The sequence below is a fragment of the Schistocerca gregaria genome, chromosome 3 (assembly GCF_023897955.1).
Source record: "Schistocerca gregaria isolate iqSchGreg1 chromosome 3, iqSchGreg1.2, whole genome shotgun sequence".
NCBI classification, from domain to species: domain Eukaryota; kingdom Metazoa; phylum Arthropoda; class Insecta; order Orthoptera; family Acrididae; genus Schistocerca; species Schistocerca gregaria.
Window position 1 is genome coordinate 765,562,659 of NC_064922.1, and position 21,815 is coordinate 765,584,473.

General features: G+C 42.5%; 1 protein-coding gene across 2 annotated transcripts in view; it reads left to right on the forward strand.

Moving 5' to 3' along the window:
• Nucleotides 1-21,815, forward strand: part of LOC126354014 (ATP-dependent translocase ABCB1-like) — a 212,921-nt gene that overhangs the window by 38,814 nt on the left and 152,292 nt on the right. For both annotated transcript variants that reach the window (XM_050003333.1, XM_050003332.1), the window contains exons 2-3: nt 9,909-10,034; nt 18,607-18,673. In XM_050003333.1, the coding sequence (XP_049859290.1) occupies nt 9,922-10,034; nt 18,607-18,673 (180 nt within the window). In that variant the 5' untranslated portion in view covers nt 9,909-9,921. The remainder of the gene's footprint in view (nt 1-9,908; nt 10,035-18,606; nt 18,674-21,815) is intronic.

The window sequence follows — 21,815 nt, forward strand, 5'->3', positions numbered from 1 at the left end:
TGGACAATGGTAATGACAGTGCCTTGGCCAGCTGCGCCAGGTTGCTCGGTTAAGGAGCAATGACGCAAACAGCCCGACTGGGATGGTCCCTCAGATTCTCGATTGGCCTTAAATACGGGGAATTTGGTGGCAAGAGAAGTCCGATAAACTCATCCTGGTGCTCTTCAAACCACGCAGGTACAATACGAAAGTGTGACACTTTGCATTGTCCTGCTCGTATATGCGATCGGCCAGAGGAAAAACAAACTGTATCCAAGAGTGGACACGGTCCCCAAGGACAGATACGTATTTGCGTTGATCCATTCCGACACAAGGAAAGCCAGTAAAGCGTTCCCCAGACCATAATGCCCCATCCTCAGGCCTCATCCCTTTCGACGGATGTTGCAGGGTGTTTGCTCCAGACGAAAAGAAGAAAAATTGAAACAACTGAGCCCTCGGTCACAGCTTTCGACACTTCTAAGAGTGCTTTCATCAGAATTTAGATATTTAAAGTGGTTTATATCATAATTACAAACCTGTGGCTGTACAGTCATGAGCAGCCCTTAGAGGCTCCCCTTCACACATTCCTGGCCTGTTATTTATTTTATACATGACATGTAAGTACTGTCTCTGTCTTGTATTGTTAGTCAGTACTTACAGTTTTTATAATATAATAAAAGTTTTATTCCATAAATTTGTAATTATGTTATAAAATAAACTCCTCCTGAACAGGCCACGAAGGTCCTACATTACTGACCGGCCGCCGTGTCATCCTCATCCTATGTGCGTCACTGGATGCGGATACAGAGGGGCATGTGGTCAGCGCACCGCTCTCCCGGCCGTATGTCAGTTTCCGGTCCGGACTTTTCAATCAAGAAGCTTATCCGTTTGCCTCACAAGGGCTGAGTGCACCCTGCTTGCCATCAGCGCTCGGCAGACCCGATGGTCACCCAACAGCGCTTAACTTCGGTGATCTGACAGGAACCGGTGTTACCACTGCAAGGCCGTTGGCTGTAATTATGTTATAGACCACTTTAAATGTCTAAATTCTGACGAAGGAACTCTTAGTAGTATTGAAACCTGGTTAATAAGACTATAAAATTGTGACCGAGGGCTCATTTGTTTCAATTTTAATTTATAAATGGTTGCTGAACCAAACAGCCATGTTTAAAACTTTGGGCGACGAAGTAGTTGTTGCGAAATATTATTCAGTAAATTTAGAAAACGTGTCCTTCAAGAAGATTGTGCGACCATTATGCTGTCATCACCAGATAGTGATAATGAAAAAGATAAGAGATATTAGAGATTGTACAAAGACATGTAGAAAGTACTTTTTTTCTCTCTCAGTAGGTGAACTGAATAGGAAAGAAAATCAATAATACTGGTACAGTGTACCCTCAGGCACAACGTTTATTGCAGCTTGAGTAGTATAGAGGGTGTTACGAGTGCAAATATTGTGATCATTGGTATCTTAACAAGTATCAACTTCAGTGTGTTCATTGTTTCTTCTTTGCATCTAAAAGCATTCCCACGAGAACGTCACATAATTTACTACCTGATGTTTTGTCCAAAATCGTAACTACACCGCTAAATGGACTAGACCAGTCAGTATACATTAACCTTCTTGCGTCCAAGCGTCAGCACATCAACACCTGACGTGCTGCCCAAGGAGAAATAAGCATTAATGACTTGCTGCTGCCACATGTACTTCGAGATACCAAACTGAAAACATACTATTCCTAACATTAATCATTAGTCTGCAAAAGGATCAAATACTGACGTAAAGTTGTTGATTACACTGCTCTCAGTGCAGAGCACTTCTACCTCCCTATACGCGTAGGGACGACACATAGCGTTCCACGACAAGGCAGTAGTGGCACATTGTCGGAAGAGAGTACATCTTAGGGCTTATTGCAGACACGGTTCTGCTGCAGTATGCACCACAGTGCGCGAGTGAAATGGCACGCAAACTGAGAATGTACTCTCAAGTTGAAGTACGCGGGACAGTAGGCCCAGAATTCTTGTCAACAAGACGTCTAAATTTCACACAGATATTCGCTGCGATATTCTAGAGGTATATGGAAGAATGCTAAACCGCGTCCGGCCAACAATCGAACTAAGGGCGCACAGAATCGGTTGCTGATCCACCGTCAAGGGACTGAACAACTGGTAGATTTGGTGACTATATTGGAAAATAATGTCATTTTTCTGTGTCACTTTGACGATTAGTGAGGCATTCAATACAAATTACTTACCCTGCCGTAACAAAATGTAGCTTGTTTTTTGAAATCCCATCTTATCTCGATGGAGATGTAGAATCAGTGGCCTATGCGAAGGAAATATTGAGTTTTTTTGTACACTTTATAACATAAACAAATATAAAAGTACACAGTTTTTCTTTACTGGAAAATATAGATTAGAATTTAACGTACCGTTGACGAAACGGTCATTAGCGAAACCCAAAAGCCTGGATTGACGAAGAGTGAGGAACGCCTATGTTCTGTACCATGGTTCCGACTCAACATTCGACTTAATTGATTGGATAAAAGAATGAATGGCCTACTTCTGGAGAATCACTGAGGAATTCGAAACCTGTTCCTCTAGAAATATTCTCCAGTGCGTTAACCACAGAACCACGTCGGTCTCTGCTTTCAGCTGGTGAACAGCCATAAAGACGTGTTTTAATATCGAGGTGTGGGTGCGAAAAATGGTTACTCAGATAAGACGTGAACAGTGACTAACCTGCTTAACAGGAGCCTGGTGGTGCGGAGAGCATTCCGGTAAGTGGAGAGCTTCCATTCTGGAATGCCAATGAAAGTTTCAGGGAATCGTTCTCTTAAGGAGAATCCGATTCTCCATTATGTGCCTAGCAGTATGATGTGGCATTGAGGTTGTGCTGAGGTTCATATATGAGGTTGTTGCGGGAGGTGACGCAATAAAACTGACGGAAGTACTTTGTCTGAAATTTATATAAATCTGTCTGTCAAACTCTTATTGCGGTGCGAAAATGCAAGTAAGGGTAGTCCAGCCTAGATCAAGACTTTATACAAATCAGTAAATGAAAAACAGAAATGGCTCCACCGTTCCTGATTGTTGGACCGTATGTGGGCGACTGTGTAGTTGGTATCCCACCAAAGACCGAGGCGTCACCAGGCACGCCTTAGGTGGTTAACGGAATCCATCACCGAAGACTATTCTGCTTCAGTAAATGAGAGTCCAGGCTGAAGACCTGTCTCTGGGCGCCCCAGACACCCCTGCAATACCAACCTGATCGTGCCCGCCATACGGCCCGACAGCCAGGGAGGGTGGTCTGGGGTGCCATATCTTTCATAGCAGAACCATATTGGCCACAGCCACGCCTCATTCACCGCACAGAGGTACGTCAATGATATTCTACGCCCCGTTTTGTTGCTCTTCATGGAAAGCCTCCTGGACTTAAATTTCAACAAGATAATGCCTGTCCGTTCACGGCGAGAGTTTCTACTGCTTGACTTCGTGCTTGCCAAACCCTTACCTTAGCCAGAAAGGTCACTGGATCTCTCCCCTACTGAGAACGGTTGCAGCATTACACGCAGGGCCCTCCATCCATCTCGGAATTTTGTCGATCTAACCTGCTAATTGCACATAATTTGGCATTATATCCCCCATGAGGGTATCCAACAAACCTGTCAGTCAGTGTTAAGCCAAATAACTGCTTCCATAAGGGAAATAGGTGGACCAAAGCGTTATTGACTTTCTCAATTTGTGAAGCCGTTTCTCTTGAACAAATGATCCACTTTTAGTGAAACTGTAATCATTTGTTTGTCTGCACATGTACATCAAATCCATCGATGTCCGGCCTACTTGGATAATTCCGTCATGGTGGGTCGTTGTGTATGTCTTAGAGTGAATTTAAGAGTCTGACAGCTTCTTATTGTGTTGATCCTCTTGCCCTAACGCAACTGTTTAATACGCACTCGAGGCGGGACTGCGTCTTACCCATAGCACTTTTAACCTGTCAGGGCCTTTCACAATTTCTTCTGCTTCTGTGCTGTACCGTTTAGGACTGGATGTCTTTCTGAACGCATGTAGCAAAGAAATTCGAAATAACTTTAAACAAATGCTGTGGACACATACAAAAGACGAGATACTAGAAGAAATAAATTTAAAAGAAACTGACGTAAGTGATACAAGATCCTCTGCACTAATGCCCGAACTTCGTCTTAAGAGTAATAAAAAATGCGTATGTGTCGGTGTTACACAAGAGATACAAAGTCAACATCGTGTATACACCTCTCGTTTTCAGAATAAACAAAACTCAGAGACACCGGGCATTTATTTTCAGACAATGGCGCACAATAAGGCAATGTGGATCAGTGCGGTTTCGAGACACTCTGACAGGCGCAAATGCGACAGATCGTATCGTTATCTTAGTTCAGACGCTGTAGTACTTTCGCAATCAAACGTAGCCAACGGATGTTCCAGATATTTATCAGAATACTGATCGAAAAGCGACAGATATGTAGTTCTCAGTCAATATCAGATAGGGAATGTAGTTCGAAGACAGTGTACCTAATGCGCATAAAAACAGGGAATATGGATGAATAGAACGTGTGGTCACAACTACAGTGAGGCCATTGGAGACAGAAAACTGAAACAGGAGAGCTCTTCGTTACGTAAACTGCTTACCTACTAACGTACGGTATTTTAATTTGGCAAGTCACAAACATTATGAGGAAGCAACGCTGAAGACCTAATCTTATACACGAAGTGAGGCGCTGGGATCACAGTAAATGGTGGGAAGTACGCTGTGAAATACACAGTACGCAACACGCGTTTATTACATCGAGGGTAGGATATACGTCATCAGGGCAAGTGCTCGCAACAAAGACCGGGAAATTCAAAAAACTATTCATAAATGATTTGAAACTGGGACATTAAAAAGAATGAAAGTCTTCCAGATAGACGAGCACAAAATTCGACGATAATTATACGGAACAAGAATTTAGAGATGGCCAACCCTACGTCATGATCATGGGTTCCATTAGCACATTGAATAAAGTACGTGAAACATTATCTTTACCAAGGAGACACGAAGTATATACCTCTCTTTCCTAGAGTGCATCCTGTCCTAGGGGTTCCACTTGTTTCGTTGTGTGACAAATTTAGTTCCATTTAATTTGTTGTCTGATGTTCTTCCTGTCTCCCGTGTCGTCAGTTCACACGAGGAAGAGGGAGAGAGAGAGAGAGAGAGACAGACAGACAGACAGACAGACAGACAGAGAGAGAGAGAGAGAGAGAGAGAGAAGACATGTGAACCATCTCTGAATAGTGTAAACTTCAATGTGTGACGTATTACATAGATCATTTGATCGACTCTTTTACGGAAATGATGTGGAACGAGTCAGTTTACAAGAAAGCTACACAGATTTTTTATTTACTGGTTAACAGTTTTTATATATAAATATTCAATGGAATTGAAGTACTGGTCTAGAAGAAATAATTTTAAAATAGATTTAAAACTTGCTTGGTTACCGGTGAGAAATTTTACGTTATTGAGCAAATTATCAAAAATTTTTGTTACCCCAAACTGAATTCTTCTCTGAGCCACTAACAACATTAACAATGGGTAATAAAGATCATTCTTTCCTCAAATGTTGTAGGTATGGACATCACTGTTCTTTTCTTCTCAAATTGTAAAGGATTATTTATGACGAATTTCATTAGAGAATATATATATATATATATATATATATAGTGGCGGTGCAATTAAAATGCCTAGATCCTTGAACAGATACCTATCTACATGAAATTCGTGGGTCAACGTTACATACAATTCTTACTCTCGCTTTTGTGCAAACAATACTTTCTTTCTGTCTTGAGTTACCCCAGAAAATTATTCCGTATGATGACATTAAGTGGAAATATGCAAATTATGTCAAGAGGTTGCTAAGTTTGTTTCCTAAGTTAGCAGTTACACGAAGAATAAAAGTAGCAGAACTTGATTGTTAGACAAGCTCAGTAATATGCGTCTTCCTTTTTAAGTTTTCAGCAATATGTACTCTCAAACATTTGGAGCATTCTACCCTACTTACTGACCCTTGCTCGTGTACTTCATCAGCCGTTGGTGTAATTTCTTTGTTGTATAGAACTGAATATAGGGTGCTCTTTTGAAAATATAGGGTGAGTCCATTTTCAGAGAACCACTTAACAATTCACTGGAAAATATCATTTCCCTCTTGTATTGTTTTATGTCTAATAGGATTTATTGTAGCACAAGTATCGCCTGCAAAAAGTACAAATTTTGCTTGTTGAATGTGAAGTGGGAGCTCATTCACATATATAAGGAAAAAGAGTAGAAGCAAAATTGAACGCTGTGGGACATTATTTTTTCGAACATTTTGAAAAAAGATGTCAATAAGGCAATTGGATGGTAATCGTTTAAGTCTGTCTTATCATCTTTCTTATGAACTGGTGTAACAGTGCACTTTTTAATTTGCCTGGGGAAATTACCTTTTCCAGTGACACGTTACATATATCACTAAGAACATTACTTATTAAGTTGAAACAACTATTCAGAATTTTGTCTTAAATTCCATCAACCCCACATGAGCTTTTGTGTTTTAGAATTTTTATAAATGTATTAATTTCAGTGAAGGATGTTGGTGCTGCTTCTAACTGCTACAATTTGTGTGAAACGATGTTTTTAATATATTCTGTACTTCTTCAAATGTACCATATAATCCTGTATTTTCTGCTACGTGATGTTCATTAAGTGTGACAAAGACAGTGCTGCACAGCCGTCCAAAACGCTGCAATACTACAGCTAAACTCCAAAGTGTACAGCTTAAAGCGCTTGTGTGGTTTCTCAATTCTCCAATCAATAAACAGCACGGTACATGATCAAATGTAGCCTGATACTAATCTGAAGCTGAAGTCGCGCGTTTTTGAAGTCTATCTTTTGTAGATACGGTCACGGCAGCTGTGATTCGTCTTTCACTATAATGGCAACAGAAATTCTTACCGATACTTTCTCTATTAAACACATGAAAAAGTCTTGTAGATATACTGTACATCCACCATTATGAGTTGGTTCTGAACGAAGTGCGGCATGTATAAACACATGAGCGATGTCTGCAGAAAAATGCCACCATTAACATCCACTTGACATCTACCTTTGGTTGAAGGGCTTCTCTTTTTTCCGTGCTTTGTGATCTTCAGCTATAATATCCACATTGCTCTTACATGTACTGTACTGTTATCTGTCCGCCTTGCATTGTTCATCTTCTCCGTCTATTTATCTCTTAGAAACCAATAAAGAACCTTCTTGGTCTCATCTACCCTCTATTGCCCGCCTTTTTTTGTTTTCATTATAGTCAGGTTTATGTTTTCTACTCTGTTCTGTTCCATAACCAAATTCTTTCTTTCCTTTCTCCACTAATAATTCCCAACACACAAATCAAGAACTTTAGTATGAAGTAAGTTTCCAAAGCATAAATAAGGGTAAAATCCAGAAATTGCAAATTTCTAATTATATAGCATGAAATTTTTTTAAATCATTTGTTAGCTGTCTGTGTGTCTGTCTGCCTATTAAGATCCCCTTTTTCTCAGGAACGAGTAGACGTATCAACTTCAGATTTACGTCACACACTAATATCTATGACCACTTGGCGATGTAAGAAATTTACACTCTAAGACAGTGAAATAAAAAAATACCGCCTTTTATGTCACATATTTTGATACTTTCAAATTCACTCATCAAAACTTGTAGGGTACTTCCCGTTGACCTAGAGTCATGAAATTTGGCAAGGATCGAGGGTTTTGTACAAATGAAGGAAAAATCCTAAAGTTGTTAATTTGTAATTATATCGCACGAAAAAACATTTTTTGTCATTCGTTATCCGACTATCTGTACTTCTGTTAAGACCCCTTTTCCTCAGGAATTACAATGGAATACGCGAAATTTCACAAAAGAATTTAAAACTTAAAACTTATAGAAATTCTCGGGACAAATATCTCACCGTCATCGATATTTCACTTACTTAATTCCTGTTTCAGTTCTAAATTTGTCCGCGGCTCGTTGTCTAGTGGATAGCGTTGCTGCCTCTGGATCACGGGATCCTGGGCTCTATTCCGGGGCAGGTTGGTGATCTTTTTTGTCCGGGGACCGGGTGTTTATGTTGTCCTCATCATTTCATCATCATCATCACCATCGTCATCATCACCATTCGTGACAGTGGCTAGACTGGACTGCGAAAAAGAAAATTATGTAAAAATTGGGAATTTGTACGGGCGCTGATGACCGCGCGGTTGAGCGCCCCTCAGGCCAAACGTCATCGCCACCATTTCTAAATTTCTCACTTTACTGATACTGTCTAATGAAAGCTGTATCAATAATGTTAATTTTCTGCTGTATTCTCAAGTGTCTTTAATGTATATTGTGTTCTAACTAGAAATTTATATTCTTGAAATCTAAATGGCGTTAATAAACCGAATAATCCATTGTGCTATACCCAATGAAGCCAGTTTGTTCGTATACCCCGTTTAAATTATAAAATACAAGCGTACGCACCAGAAAAATACTTCCAGGAAGAATTTCGTAACACACATCTCCGGCAGAATTACAGTGCCACTGACAAAACTTGAAGTATATGATTCCTCTTCAGTGAACATTACCTCGTTTTCTTGGTGTCTCCTTTAATTTATTGCGGTGTACTGACTGTCCACAACTCGTGACCTCACGGTAACGTTCTCGTTTCCCGAGCACGGTGTCCCGGGTTCGATTTCCCGCGTGGTCAGGGATTTTCACCTGCCCCGAGATGACTGGGTTTTGTTGCGTCATCTTCATTACCATCATTCATCCCCATTCCGGTCCGAGGAAGGCAACGGCAAACCACTTCCATCAGCATCTTACCTAGTACGATGGTGCGGGTCTCTCTCATCGTTCCCCAACGTTCTGTCAAGAAGCATGGGACTTCATTTCCACTTCCTTACTGACTGAATAATACGTGGATAGATTAGAGCTCTGAACTGCGGCCTCCTTTTCACATTGTTAGACTCACATAACTGCAGCCTGGTTTATGCTCAACTTGTAGATAACGTTGTGTCCTTTGTATTTTGTCCCTTTAGAAGCGTATCCTCTTAATAGACACTGCGCAACAGAGTTGAAGGATAACTTTTTTTTTTTTTTTTTTTTTTTTTTTTGAAACGCCGTAATTGCTTCCTACTGCAATACAGGTTTGAGATTTGTTTCAACGGTGCCTAAAATCTTGTTATGTATGGTGCAAAGCATGGCGTCACGTTTCGAACAGCAAAGCGTCGAGACATGCGAAAGAAAGACCACAGTCCAGAAGTTCATGTGAGAGTAGGAATTGTGTCCATTTCGCCAAACCGGCCAAGGGGCCGAGCATTATGACCAAAGAGTTTGCGGCATTTGTAGATATACGAAAACAAGCAGTAGGCCTACACTGATAACCTATCACCACTGATTTTTCTCGATTGTCAATAGTCCATCAGACTGGATCAGCAGTTTAATCTTTTTATCCAACATGACTGATTTTATTGGGAAATGCCTGCCCTTTACATAGTAGTCATAAAATTCGATTATCTTCAACCTATACCCGCTATCTCCCTCTGTTACCCCCACTCTCAAGAATCCAAGAACAACGAAAGGTCTACCGATAGATAAGGATCCTTGAATCTGACAAGAGGTTCGACAGAAGTTACGTAATATGTAAATTTCACGCAATCTATTGTCGACTACCGAGCAGAGGGACTACAAATCTTTGCGAGCAACGTGTATAGATCTTATCTCGATACTTGATCGAATATCAGGCCACAGTCCAGTTTTCATATTAACGAACATAAGTAAGGCAGTTCTTGTAAAACCATTATTGCTGAGACAATCTTTACTGGAAGTTTAAGTTTTATTTTGTTTCTCTTTCTAACAGGGTTCGCAGAAACATGAAGAGCTCCGCAGAAAACGGCATTAATAGTGCGGACGACGTCCACGTGATGAGGGTCAAAAGACTGGACGAAGATGAAACAATTGGAAAGAAACAGGATCCTTTGGATGTGTAAGACACTGTTAAATTTCTTGGAATCTTTTTTATACTATTTGCTTTAGTGCTTAATTTCATGGTTGAATATACATTTTATATTTATGTCCTTTAAGATGGACTTTCTGACAACTCTGATAAATACATACTAGTGGTTAGCGGCGGCATCATAAATTGATGCTTCATGAGAATAATGAGCAATAGCAAAAAGCAAAAATAATGCAGTTTTTGGTCTTAGTTGAAGTAAAATTATTGCGGTGTATAGCTTACACCGAATTATTCGCTTCGTCTGTTCCCGGTGCACACTGAACCAAGCATCACAGTTAGTGCTACTAGGTATTGTATTTTGCATCCAACGCTACAGAAACAGATGTGGATATGGCGAGCGGCAACGGTAAGAACGTTGTCAAGACAACTTGGAGTTGGATAGTCATTGCGAATGTACACAGTCCTAACATCAGGGACGCTGTCGGCAGGCCACGTGATAGATGGGAGGGGGACATGCGGATCGGATCGATCGACGAGCAGCCATCTAGGATCAACATGCTGATCCCCCAGATCACAGGCAGACCTTTGTTTACTGCCACGCGCTTCGGCACTGCAACACCTGGAATATTTTGGACAATGACGACAGATACTGATCGTTACTCAATACACGCAGATTATCATGACCACTTATTGTCAAACAGCTTATTGTGGTTGTGATTGTCTTGTTAGTAATTATTGGCGTTGGTTCTCTCTAGGAACAGCAGTTCATAACGCTGCAGGATATTAAAGGGCCATCTCTTGGAAATGTTGAGGCACCTCTTAGATTTTAGTGCTAGCCTTCTGCTAGGAGGAGCCCTACACATTGTGATTTGGGACGTTGTGTTGTGAAATTATCAGAAGAATAAGGATAAACTACGGCACAGACAAGAAAGTAATCTAAATCTAAAAGTAAGAATGAGTTATAAAAATGTAAGGTCAAGATAGACCATTCAAGATAGGGTTTAAGACATAGTTACAGTTTACCCTCACATTGTCTAGAAAATGTAGTAAGCAAAGCAAATTTTAGCATAAGAATAACAGTCACGGAGAACAGATAACATAGCTCTATATTTCATGAGTTTTTCTCTGAATACTTCTGCTAAAACCTGGAAGTCCTAACTGCCGTCTGCTTCACATCTGCTGTGCAGCGAGCTACCTTAATTTAATTATTAACTGTATTTTTCTTACTTGTCACTTCTTCTTCCTTGTCTTTTTGCTTTTAGGAATCTTTAATTTTTGAGTACAATTAATAGTGTTCCATAGATTTCGTGTTTGTTTTGAATACAGTCCAGAGACAGGTAGTACTTATTTTCATTGTTTTCAGCAAGAAGTGTCTACTAACCACAGTTTAGTCTGCTATCAGCCGCCTTTAGTGAACTAGCAGTCTAGTTAAAAGTTAATAATTTCTGAGAATGGATAGGATGTGTGTACTGCTGTGTAAGGACGCAGGAGGAGCTGGCCACTGTTCGCGTACAGCTGAACGTATTGATGGCCGCGGCCAGCAGTCTTCAGGCTGCTGCCTCGGAGTGTAGCGGCAGTGGGGAGTCTGGTGCGTCGCATGGTACACCCCAGCTGTTACATGCTTCACCCACGGTCCCTGCTGTCGAGACATCTTCGCGGGTACCGGGCGCGGTTGGGCCACCCTCTCCCCAAGGGGAGTGGCGGGTTCAGCTGCGTTCGCAGCGCACGAGGCGGAGGGTCAATGTGGAGGCTGGCCGTGTGGCATCGCCCGCTCTGCCTGTGAGTGAACATGTGGCCGCTCCTTCAGCAACGTCTGAGCATGCACACAGGGAAGGGGTTTGTTAGTGATTGGGAGCTCCAACGTTAGGCGGGTGATGGAGCCCCTTAGGGAAACAGCGGAAATGTCGGGGAAGAAGGCCAGAGTTCACTCTGTCTGCTTGCCGGGGGGTCTCATCCAAGATGTGGAGGAGGCCCCGCTGGCGGCGATAGAGAGCACTGGGTGCACCCGACTGCAAATTGTTGCTCATGTTGGCACCAATGACACCTGCCGTCTGGGTTCAGAGGTCATCTCCTGTTCATACAGGCGGTTGGCGTAGTTGGTGAAGGCGGAAAACATCGCTCGTGGTGTGGAATGTGAGCTAACTATTGGTAGATCGTTCCCAGAACCGATAGCGGTCCTCTGGTTTGGAGCCGAGTAGAAAGCTTAAACCAGAGGCTCAGACGAATCTGCGGAGATCTGGGTTACAAATTTCTCAATTACCGCTATCGGGTGGTAAAATGTAGTGTCCCCTTGATTAGGTCTGGCGTGCACTACACGCAGGAAGCGGCTACAAGGGTGGCGGATTACGTTTGGAGTGCACATATGGGTTTCTTAGGTTAGAGATTTCCCTCCCTAGGCCAGACAAGACGCCTCCTGAGACGCGACTAGGTAGTAGTAGGCAAAACGCAACAGGCCAGTGTTCACTCTGTCTGCTTGCCGGGGGGTCTCATCCGAGATGTGGAGGAGGCCCCGCTGGCGGCGATAGAGAGCACTGGGTGCACCCGACTGCAAATTGTTGCTCATGTTGGCACCAATGACACCTGCCGTCTGGGTTCAGAGGTCATCTTCTGTTCATACAGGCGGTTGGCGTAGTTGGTGAAGGCGGAAAACATCGCTCGTGGTGTGGAATGTGAGCTAACTATTGGTAGTATCGTTCCCAGAACCGATAGCGGTCCTCTGGTTTGGAGCCGAGTAGAAAGCTTAAACCAGAGGCTCAGACGAATCTGCGGAGATCTGGGTTACAAATTTCTCAATTACCGCTATCGGGTGGTAAAATGTAGTGTCCCCTTGATTAGGTCTGGCGTGCACTACACGCAGGAAGCGGCTACAAGGGTGGCGGATTACGTTTGGAGTGCACATATGGGTTTCTTAGGTTAGAGATTTCCCTCCCTAGGCCAGACAAGACGCCTCCTGAGACGCGACTAGGTAGTAGTAGGCAAAACGCAACAGGGAATAACAATATTCATATGGTAATAGTAAACTGCAGGAGCGTCTATAGGAAGATCCCGGAACTGCTCTTATTAATTAACGGTCACAATGCCCACATAGTACTAGTGACAGAAAGTTGGCTGAAACCAAATGTAAACAGTACTGGAATTCTAAACTCAGATTGGAATGTATACCGCAGAGATAGGCTGGACAATGAAGGGGGAGGCGTGTTTATAGCGATAAGAAGTGCAATAGTATCGAAGGAAATTGACGGAGATCCGAAATGTGAAATAATTTGGGTGAAAGTCACAGTTAAAGCAGGCTCAAACATAGTAACTGGATGTCTCTATAGGCCCCCTGGCTCAGCAGCTGTTGTGGCAGAGCATCTGAAGGAAAATTTGTAAAATATTTCGAGTAGATTTCCCGACCATGTTATAGTTCTGGGTGGAGGTTTTAATTTGCCGGATATAGACTGGGAGACTCAAACGTTTATAACGGGTGGCAGGGACAAAGAACCCAGTGAAATTTTTTAAGTGCATTATCTGAAAACTACCTTGAGCAGTTAAACAGAGAACCGATTCGTGGCGATAACACATTAGACCTGGCGACAAACAGACCCGAACTATTTGAAACAGTTAACGCAGAACAGGGAATAGGCGATCATAAAGCGGTTACTGTATCGATGATTTCAGCTGTAAATAGAAATATTAAAAGAGGTAGGAAGATTTTTCTGTTTAGTAAAAGTAACAAAAAGCAGATTTCGTAGTACTTGACGGCTAAACACAAAAGTTTTGTCTCAGGTGCAGATAGTGTTGAGGATCAGTAGACAAAGTTCAGAACCATCGTACAATATGCATTAGATGAGTATGTGCCAAGATCGTAAGAGATGGAAAAGAGCTACAGTGGTACAACAACCAAGTTAGAAAATTGCTGCGGCAGCAAAGGGAACTTCACAACAAACATAAACATAGCCAAAGCCTTGCAAACAACAAAAAATTACGCGAAGCGAAATGTAGTGTGAGGAGGGCTATGCGAGAGGCGTTCAATGAATTCGAAAGTAAAGTTCTATGTACTGACTTGGCAGAAAATCCTAAGAAATTTTGATCTTATGTCAAAGCGGTAGGTGGATCAAAACAAAGTGTTCAGACACTCTGTGACCAAAATGGTACTGAAACAGAGGATGACAGACTAAAGGCCGAAAGACTAAATGTATTTTTCCATGGCTGTTTCACAGAGGAAGACTAAAGTGCAGTTCCTTCCCTAGATTGTCGCACAGATGACAAAATGGTAGATATCGAAATAGACGACAGAGGGATAGAGAAACAATTAAAATCACTCAAAAGAGGAAAGGCCGCTGGACCTGATGGGATACCAGTTCGATTTTGCACAGAGTACGCGAAGGAACTTGCCCGCCTTCTTGCAGCCGTGTACCGTAGGTTACTAGAAGAGCGTAGCGTTCCAAAGGATTGGAAAAGGGCACAGGTCATCCCCGTTTTCAGGAAGGGACTTTGAACAGATGTGCAGAACTATAGACCTATATCTCTAACGTCGATCAGTTGTAGAAGTTTGGAACACGTATTATGTTCGAGTGTAATGACTTTTCTGGAGACTAGAAATCTACTTTCTAGGAATCAGCATGGGTTTCGAAGAAGACGATCGTGTGAAACCCAGCTCGCGCTATTCGTCCACGAGACTCAGAGGGCCACAGACACGGGTTTCCAGGTAGATGCCGTGTTTCTTGATTTCCTCAAGTTCCCCACAGTCGTTTAATTAACAAAGTAAGAGCATATGGACCATCAGACCAATTGTGTGATTGGTTTGAAGAGTTGATAGATAGCAGAACGCAGCATGTCATTCTCAATGGAGAGAAGTCTTCCGAAGTAAGAGTGATTTCAGGTGTGCGGCAGGGGAGTGTCATAGGACCGTTGCTATTCACAATATACATAAATTACCTGGTGGATGACATCGGAAGTTCACTGAGGCTTTTTGCGAATGATGCTGTGGTGTATCGAGAGGTTGCAACAATGGAAAATTGTACTGAAATGCAGGAGGATCTGCAGCGAATTAACGCATGGTGCAGGGAATGGCAATTGAATCTCAATGCAGACACGTGTAATGACCTGCGAATACATAGAAAGAAAGATCCTTTACCGTTTAGCTACAACATAGCAGGTCAGCAACTGGAAACAGTTAACTCCATAAATTATCTGGGAGTAGGCATTAGGAGTGATTTAAAATGGAATGATAATATAAAGTTGATCGTCGGTAAAGCAGATGCCAGACTGAGATTCATTGGAAGAATCCTAAGGAAATGCAATCCGAAAACAAAGGAAGTAGGTTACAGTACAGTTGTTCGCCCATTGCTTGAATATTGCTCACCAGCGTGGGATCCGTACCAGATTGGGTTGATAGAAGAGATAGATAAGATCCAAAGTAGAGCAGTTCGCTTCGTTGCAGGGTCATTTAGTAATCGCGAAAGCGTAACGGAGATGATAGATAAACTACAGTGAAAGACTCTGCAGGAGAGACGCTCAGTAGCTCAGTACGGGCTTTTGTGGAAATTTCGAGAACCTACGTTCACCGAGGAGTCAAGCAATGTATTGGTCCCTCCTACGTATATCTCGCGAAGAGACCATGAGGATAAAATCAGAGAGATTCGGTCCCACACAGAGGCATACCGACAATCTTTCTTTCCACGAACAGTACGAGGCTGGAATACAAGGGAGAACCGATAGAGGTACTCAAAGTACCCTCCACCACACACCGTCTGGTGACTTGCAGAGTGTGGATGTAGATGTAGATGTAGATGTAATCAACTTCAGGATGAATTTTGAGATCAGGTTACAAGTTTTTTCTTTATTGCTCTGTCGACCCTCAGCATCCCTCTTTAGAGGTTGGAGGCAATCTGGCAGCAGGCATACAAGCACCCTTACGACTAGTGATATAAAAAAATACGTACATAGGTTTTCACAATTGAAACGAATAAAACAATAAGATCAAAGATAATGGAAGATGATTTTTTTGTAGTACTACTCTGAAAAATACAGGTCGTAAAGGTGCGTCTTGTGCTATGGTGACGATGGAGATCTTGCTTCTGCCAATTGTTCTCAGGAAATGCCGTCAGTGTAGGTAAAGAGAATGGAAATAAAAGGCGGAAGATTACTGGTATGCATCGCTACATTTGAAGATTGAAATTTTATAGTGGCAAATCTGTCCTTAAGATGCAACGCCATTTAATTAAATGTCACATATACCAGACGTTATTTATAACATCACCCTCGCAAATGAACTGTTCCTTTCCACATCACGTACGTTGCAAGAAGAATAGAGCCTCATGTAGCGCACCATCTAACGTAGTGCTGTCACGTTGATTTCGAAACAAGGACAACGTTGTTGGATAAAAATTGAATATGCCAGTGAGGTTTCATAAGAGGCTTGCAGAGAATCTGCATTGTCTTGTAGAACATGGTACAGTGGGTAAAAGCTACCAACGAGGAAAGCCAAAATGTGACATCGGCCACCCCGTCCCTAGTGTCAGTGTTTGGTATTACCGCATTGCTGAACGGTCACCGGCTCCCAATGATTTGTAAGCTGGCCCGAGAGACTGAGTTAGAACGTATGGCTGAACTGAACACTCTAAAGAAACGCCTGGGCAATAGAAAAATTCTATCACAATGGGTTCGGCATGAACTGACAGAATAGCGGGAACGGCTACGATACGACGCTATTGCGCTATAAACGTGAAGAAGAGGCTATCTCCTACAGTGTTGTTTACAGGTCACCAAACGATCGATAGTTCGTCAGAACGTCATCAATGTGAACGATTTGGTGATTCTCGTATATAACCGAGCTGGTGTTATCCTAAAGTATATCGTTACCCAACGGCATACCGTCATTCCGCTGTATTACCGTTCATTTCAAGAACTCGACTTGCGATCAACTCTGAGAAAGAAGCGGCAACATTTTCTGCAGAATCCACCCATCCCTTTTCGGGACAATGCTTGAAACCTTCGGTGCAATTTGTTCCATCGATGAATCTGGGAAGTGCTGTAGTATTTACGATACTCCCTGTCGGTAAACCTTTGTTGCTTCGACCTGATTCCTAAGATAAAGGAAGCGCTTCGTAACACACGTTTCCGAATTATTACAGAGATTAGTCGGCTAACAGACCACTCCGTTCGATCAGCACAATTGGAGCTCGTGAGAGTACTTTACAACTTCCACGTCATAGCTAGCGGGTTATATAAAAAGATGGGGACTACTCTGAAGGACACTTAAACTACGAAACATGTATCTCTGCTGTATTAGCTGTATGTACGTAGTTGCCACTATTAAAGTTACAGCCCTCACATATACAAAAATTGATTGCAAAACAACCCCCCGTCCAAATCAGGACCCTCTATCCAAATGTACTGCATTTGAGACACTCCACTGATGTGTGACATTGTCGATTTGCGCATTCGTGGAGTTGAAGCTCGGTAGTCAAACAATCAGTCGTAAAATTCTACTGATGACGTTTTCCCGAATTTCAGCAGAAATACCGAGGCGAAAAAGTATCTCTTGGGATATAGACTTATGTTACCTGAAGAACTCAACATCATCCGCAGGTAACCCGGAAATTTCATGAAAGACTCATTCTGCCAGAAAAAAAGTAAATATGTACAAATGTACTTCACCTAAGTCATGACCGATCTGCCTGTGAATGCGCGATATTTAGCGGAACTGTTTAAATGAATGGATAAAGGATTAAGAAGTCTTCAATATAAATGATGGAAAGTAACATAAATTTCGATAGCTAGTTGTTAACCTTCAAAATTGAGGAAAAATGGAAGAAGAAGAGTTTTAATAACTTCCCCATGAGGGAAACAAGTTTGTGCAAGACAGTGGAAGTAAAGAAAATAAGAGATAAAGATTTCTGCAGACGAAGGAAACTTTTTTCACTCAAGCTTCACTAGTGACATGAAACTTAAATTGTTGCTGAAGTAGTAGGCCTCAAAAAAACTACTGTACAAAGGGAAACCTGGCGAATGGCGAAACCTAGCAAGATATTGAAAGAATCTGAAATGTAGTGTTGCAGAAATATTTTAAAACGTGTTTGGCACGTGATGAAAGAATATAGATACGATATACCACTCAAGAAGAGGATTATAAGAAAGAAGTTTTCCAAATTAAAGATCATGTTACTGTCGCATCTTCCAGTGTAGTTAACCCAGTAATAGATGGGGAGAACCATTATAATGTATGACAAAATGTACAATATATGAACACGGCGAAGCCATGTTTTACAGCAAAATGAGACCCCTTTTTTAGCACTTCCCCCGAACCAATCACCGCTGCTTGAAATGAAGAAGGATTCCTATCCCCAATACGCGACTTTTAAAGAAGGTCTATTGTAGTTGAGAAAACATTTGGTACCTGTAATACGATTCTCTGGTGCAATATGAACCTTATACCACATGAAACTGACTCTGTTTTAGTTCGAAAATTCCATCATTTATTAAGACCTTTATACAAATAATTTTGGTGTGGTATAAATTTCGTGATCTTATGCATATTACATTATTTTACTGAAATTTTTTTATGCCACAATGTAAAATAGATAACAGATCGCGAAGTGACTTCTCTCTTTTTCAGCCAATTCACAGATAAGCCCAAAGAAAAGGGCCCAGAGCCACCTCCACCAGTGGGTTTCTTTAAACTGGTAAGTATTCCAGAGTGCACTCAGATTTTATCATATGTATGCATTAATATGAAGGTTAAGTTTTTCCAAGCAAGGCAAGCCACATCTTGAACCACTGTGAATAGTCAGCTTCTCTTAAGAGAAGAGAAAATGTGAGTCAGACGAGGTAAAAGATATTAATTTGTGCAATTCATTGTTACGTTATATCATAATATCTGCTACATGAAATGATTCTACATTATCTGAGAAGAGAACGGAAGTAACACGTTTCATTGGAAATGGTCAGAATGCAGGAAAAATTATAATGAGTGTAAAATAACGGAATCAGGTAACACCTGAGATTATTAGACTATACACTAAGGTGACAAAGCCGCGGCGGATTAGCCGAGAGGTATAGGCGCTGCAGTCATGGACTGTGCGACTGGTCCCGGCGGAGGTTCGAGTCCTCCCACGGGCAGGGGTGTGTGTGTTTGTCCTAAGGATAATTTAGTTTAAGTAGTGTGTAAGCTTAGGGACTGATGACCTTAGCAGTTAAGTCTCATAAGATTTCACACACATTAGAACATTTTAAGGTGACAAAAAATATCATATCGGTCCTCCTTTTTCCCGGCGTAATTCAGTAACTCAGTGTGGCGTGGAAGACCCCCAAGAAAGCGGACGTAATATGTTTCATTTTCGAGGTGAACAAACTGAAGGGAAAATTATTATGAATAGTAAAATAACGTGAACTTCTTGTATCCCGCCTGGAAGACGGTGCGTGGGTCTGCTCTTGAAAACTGAAGGGTAGGCCGAATGTAGGTAGCTAGGAGGAACAGGCGAGGTAGAACACGTGGTACTGCAATGTGAATTTAAATCACCTTTACTTTAGCAAGAAGATGAATACATAACTTTGTACTGAGGAGCACGTAGGTGCGAAGTCGGATGTCTTAAGCTCACAGAATTTTCACCAGCCAAATCTGTAGTGGCTAGCCCACTATGAAATAGAAACAATGTTGCTTGGTCGTCTACTCGGAATCAAATGGGCTGAATGTGGAGCGGCGCTCGTACCGCTTCACAGCGCCGGCTAGAGGAAGCTGTCGTCTGCGTCGGTGCCGTAGTGCCAACCTCCAAACTCGTACCCTCGCCTTGGCATCGTTGCTATAGATACCACACAGTTAACCTCCGAGACTCTTAGACTATACACCGAGGCGACAAAAGTCATTGGATACCTCCCAGTATCGTGTCAAACCCTCTTTTGCCCGGCGTAGTTCAACAACTAGATGTGGCATGGACTCAACAACTCGCAGGAAGTCCCTGGAGAAATATTAGCCATTCTGCCTCTGTAGTCGCCGACAATTTCGAAAGTGATGCCAGTGCGAGGTTTGTGCATAGGCTGACCTCTCGGTTAAATTTAATAAGTGTTCGATGGGATTCATGTGAGGGTATCCAGGTGGCCAATAAATTCTCTAGAATTGTCCAGAGTGATCTTCAAACGCGAACAATCGCGGCCCAGTGGCACGACATAATTGTTTGAGAACATGATGTGGATGAATGGCTGTAAATGGTCTGTAAGTAGCCGAACGTAACCATGCCAGTCAGTGATCGGTTCAGTTGGACTAGAGGACGCAGTAAATTCCATACCACACTGCCCGCACCATTATCGAGTCACCACTAGCCTGCACAGTGCCTTGTTGACAACTTGGGTCCATGGCTCCGTGCAGTCTGCGCTACATTCAAACCGTGAAATCAGCTCCCACCAGCTGAAAGCGGGACTAACTGAGCAAGGCACAGTTTTCAAATAATCTAGGGTCCAACCCATATGCTCACGGGCCCAAAGAGGCGCTGGAGGTGATGTCGTTCTGTTAGTAGAGCCACTCGCGTCGGCCTTCAGGTGCCATAGCCCTTTAACGCCACATTTCGCCGCACTGTCCCAACGGATACATTCATCATGTGTCCCATATTGATTTCTGAAGTTATTTCACGCAGTGTTACTTGTCTGTTAACACTGACAACTCAAAGCAAATGCCGCTGTTCTCGGTTGTTATGTGAAGGCCGTCGGGCACTTTGTGGCCGTGTGAGAAGTAATGAGTGAAATTTGGTATTCTCGTAACAGTGTTGACGCTGTGGATCTCAGAATATTGAACTCCCTAACGATTTCTGAAATAGAATGACTCTTGCGTCTAGCTCCAACTACCATACCGCGTTCAAAGTCTGTTTAGTTCCCGCCTTGCGGCCGTAATCACGTCGGAAACCTTTTCACATGGATTAAATGGCGCTGAGCACTAAGGGACTTAACATCTTTGGTCATCAGTCCCCTAGAACTTAGAACTACTTGAACCCAACTAACCTAAGGACATCACACACATCCATGCCCAAGGCAGGATTGGAACCCGCGACCGTAGCAGTCGCGCGTATCTGGACTGGAGGTCATAGAAACTCTCGGCCACCGCGGCCGGCTCACATGGATCACCTGAGTACAAATGAGAGCTCCGCCAATGCACTGCCCTTTCATACCTTGAGTACGCGATATTACCGCCATCTGCATATGTACCTATCGCTGTGGCACTACTTCTGTGACCTCGGTGTACAGGAAAATACTACACCACTGGTCATTATAATTGCTACAGCAAGGAGAAATGTAGATGATAAACGGGTATTAATTGGACAAATATATCATACTAGAAATGACATGTGATTACATTTTCACGCTATTTGGGTACACAGATCCTGAGAAATCAGTACCCAGAACAACGATCTCTGGCAATAATAACGGCCTTGATACGAATGGGCATTCACTCAAACAGAGCCTGGATGGTGTGTACAGGTACAGCTGCCCATGCAGCTTCAACACGATACCACACTTCACCAAGAGTAGTGACAGGCATATTGTGACGAGCCAGTTGCCGGGTCACAATTGACCAGACGTTTTCAATTGGTGAGAGATCTGGAGAATGTGCTGGCCAAGGCAGCAGTCGAATATTTTCTGCATCCCGTACCGGACCTCCAACATGTCGTCGTGCATTATCCTGCTGCAATGTAGGTTTCCGCAGGGATCGAATGAAGGGTAGAGCCACGGGTCGTAACACATCTGAAATGTAACGTCCACTGCTCTAAGTGCCGTCAATGTGGACAAGAGGTGACCGAGACGTGTAACCAATGGCACCCCATACCATCACGTTGGGTG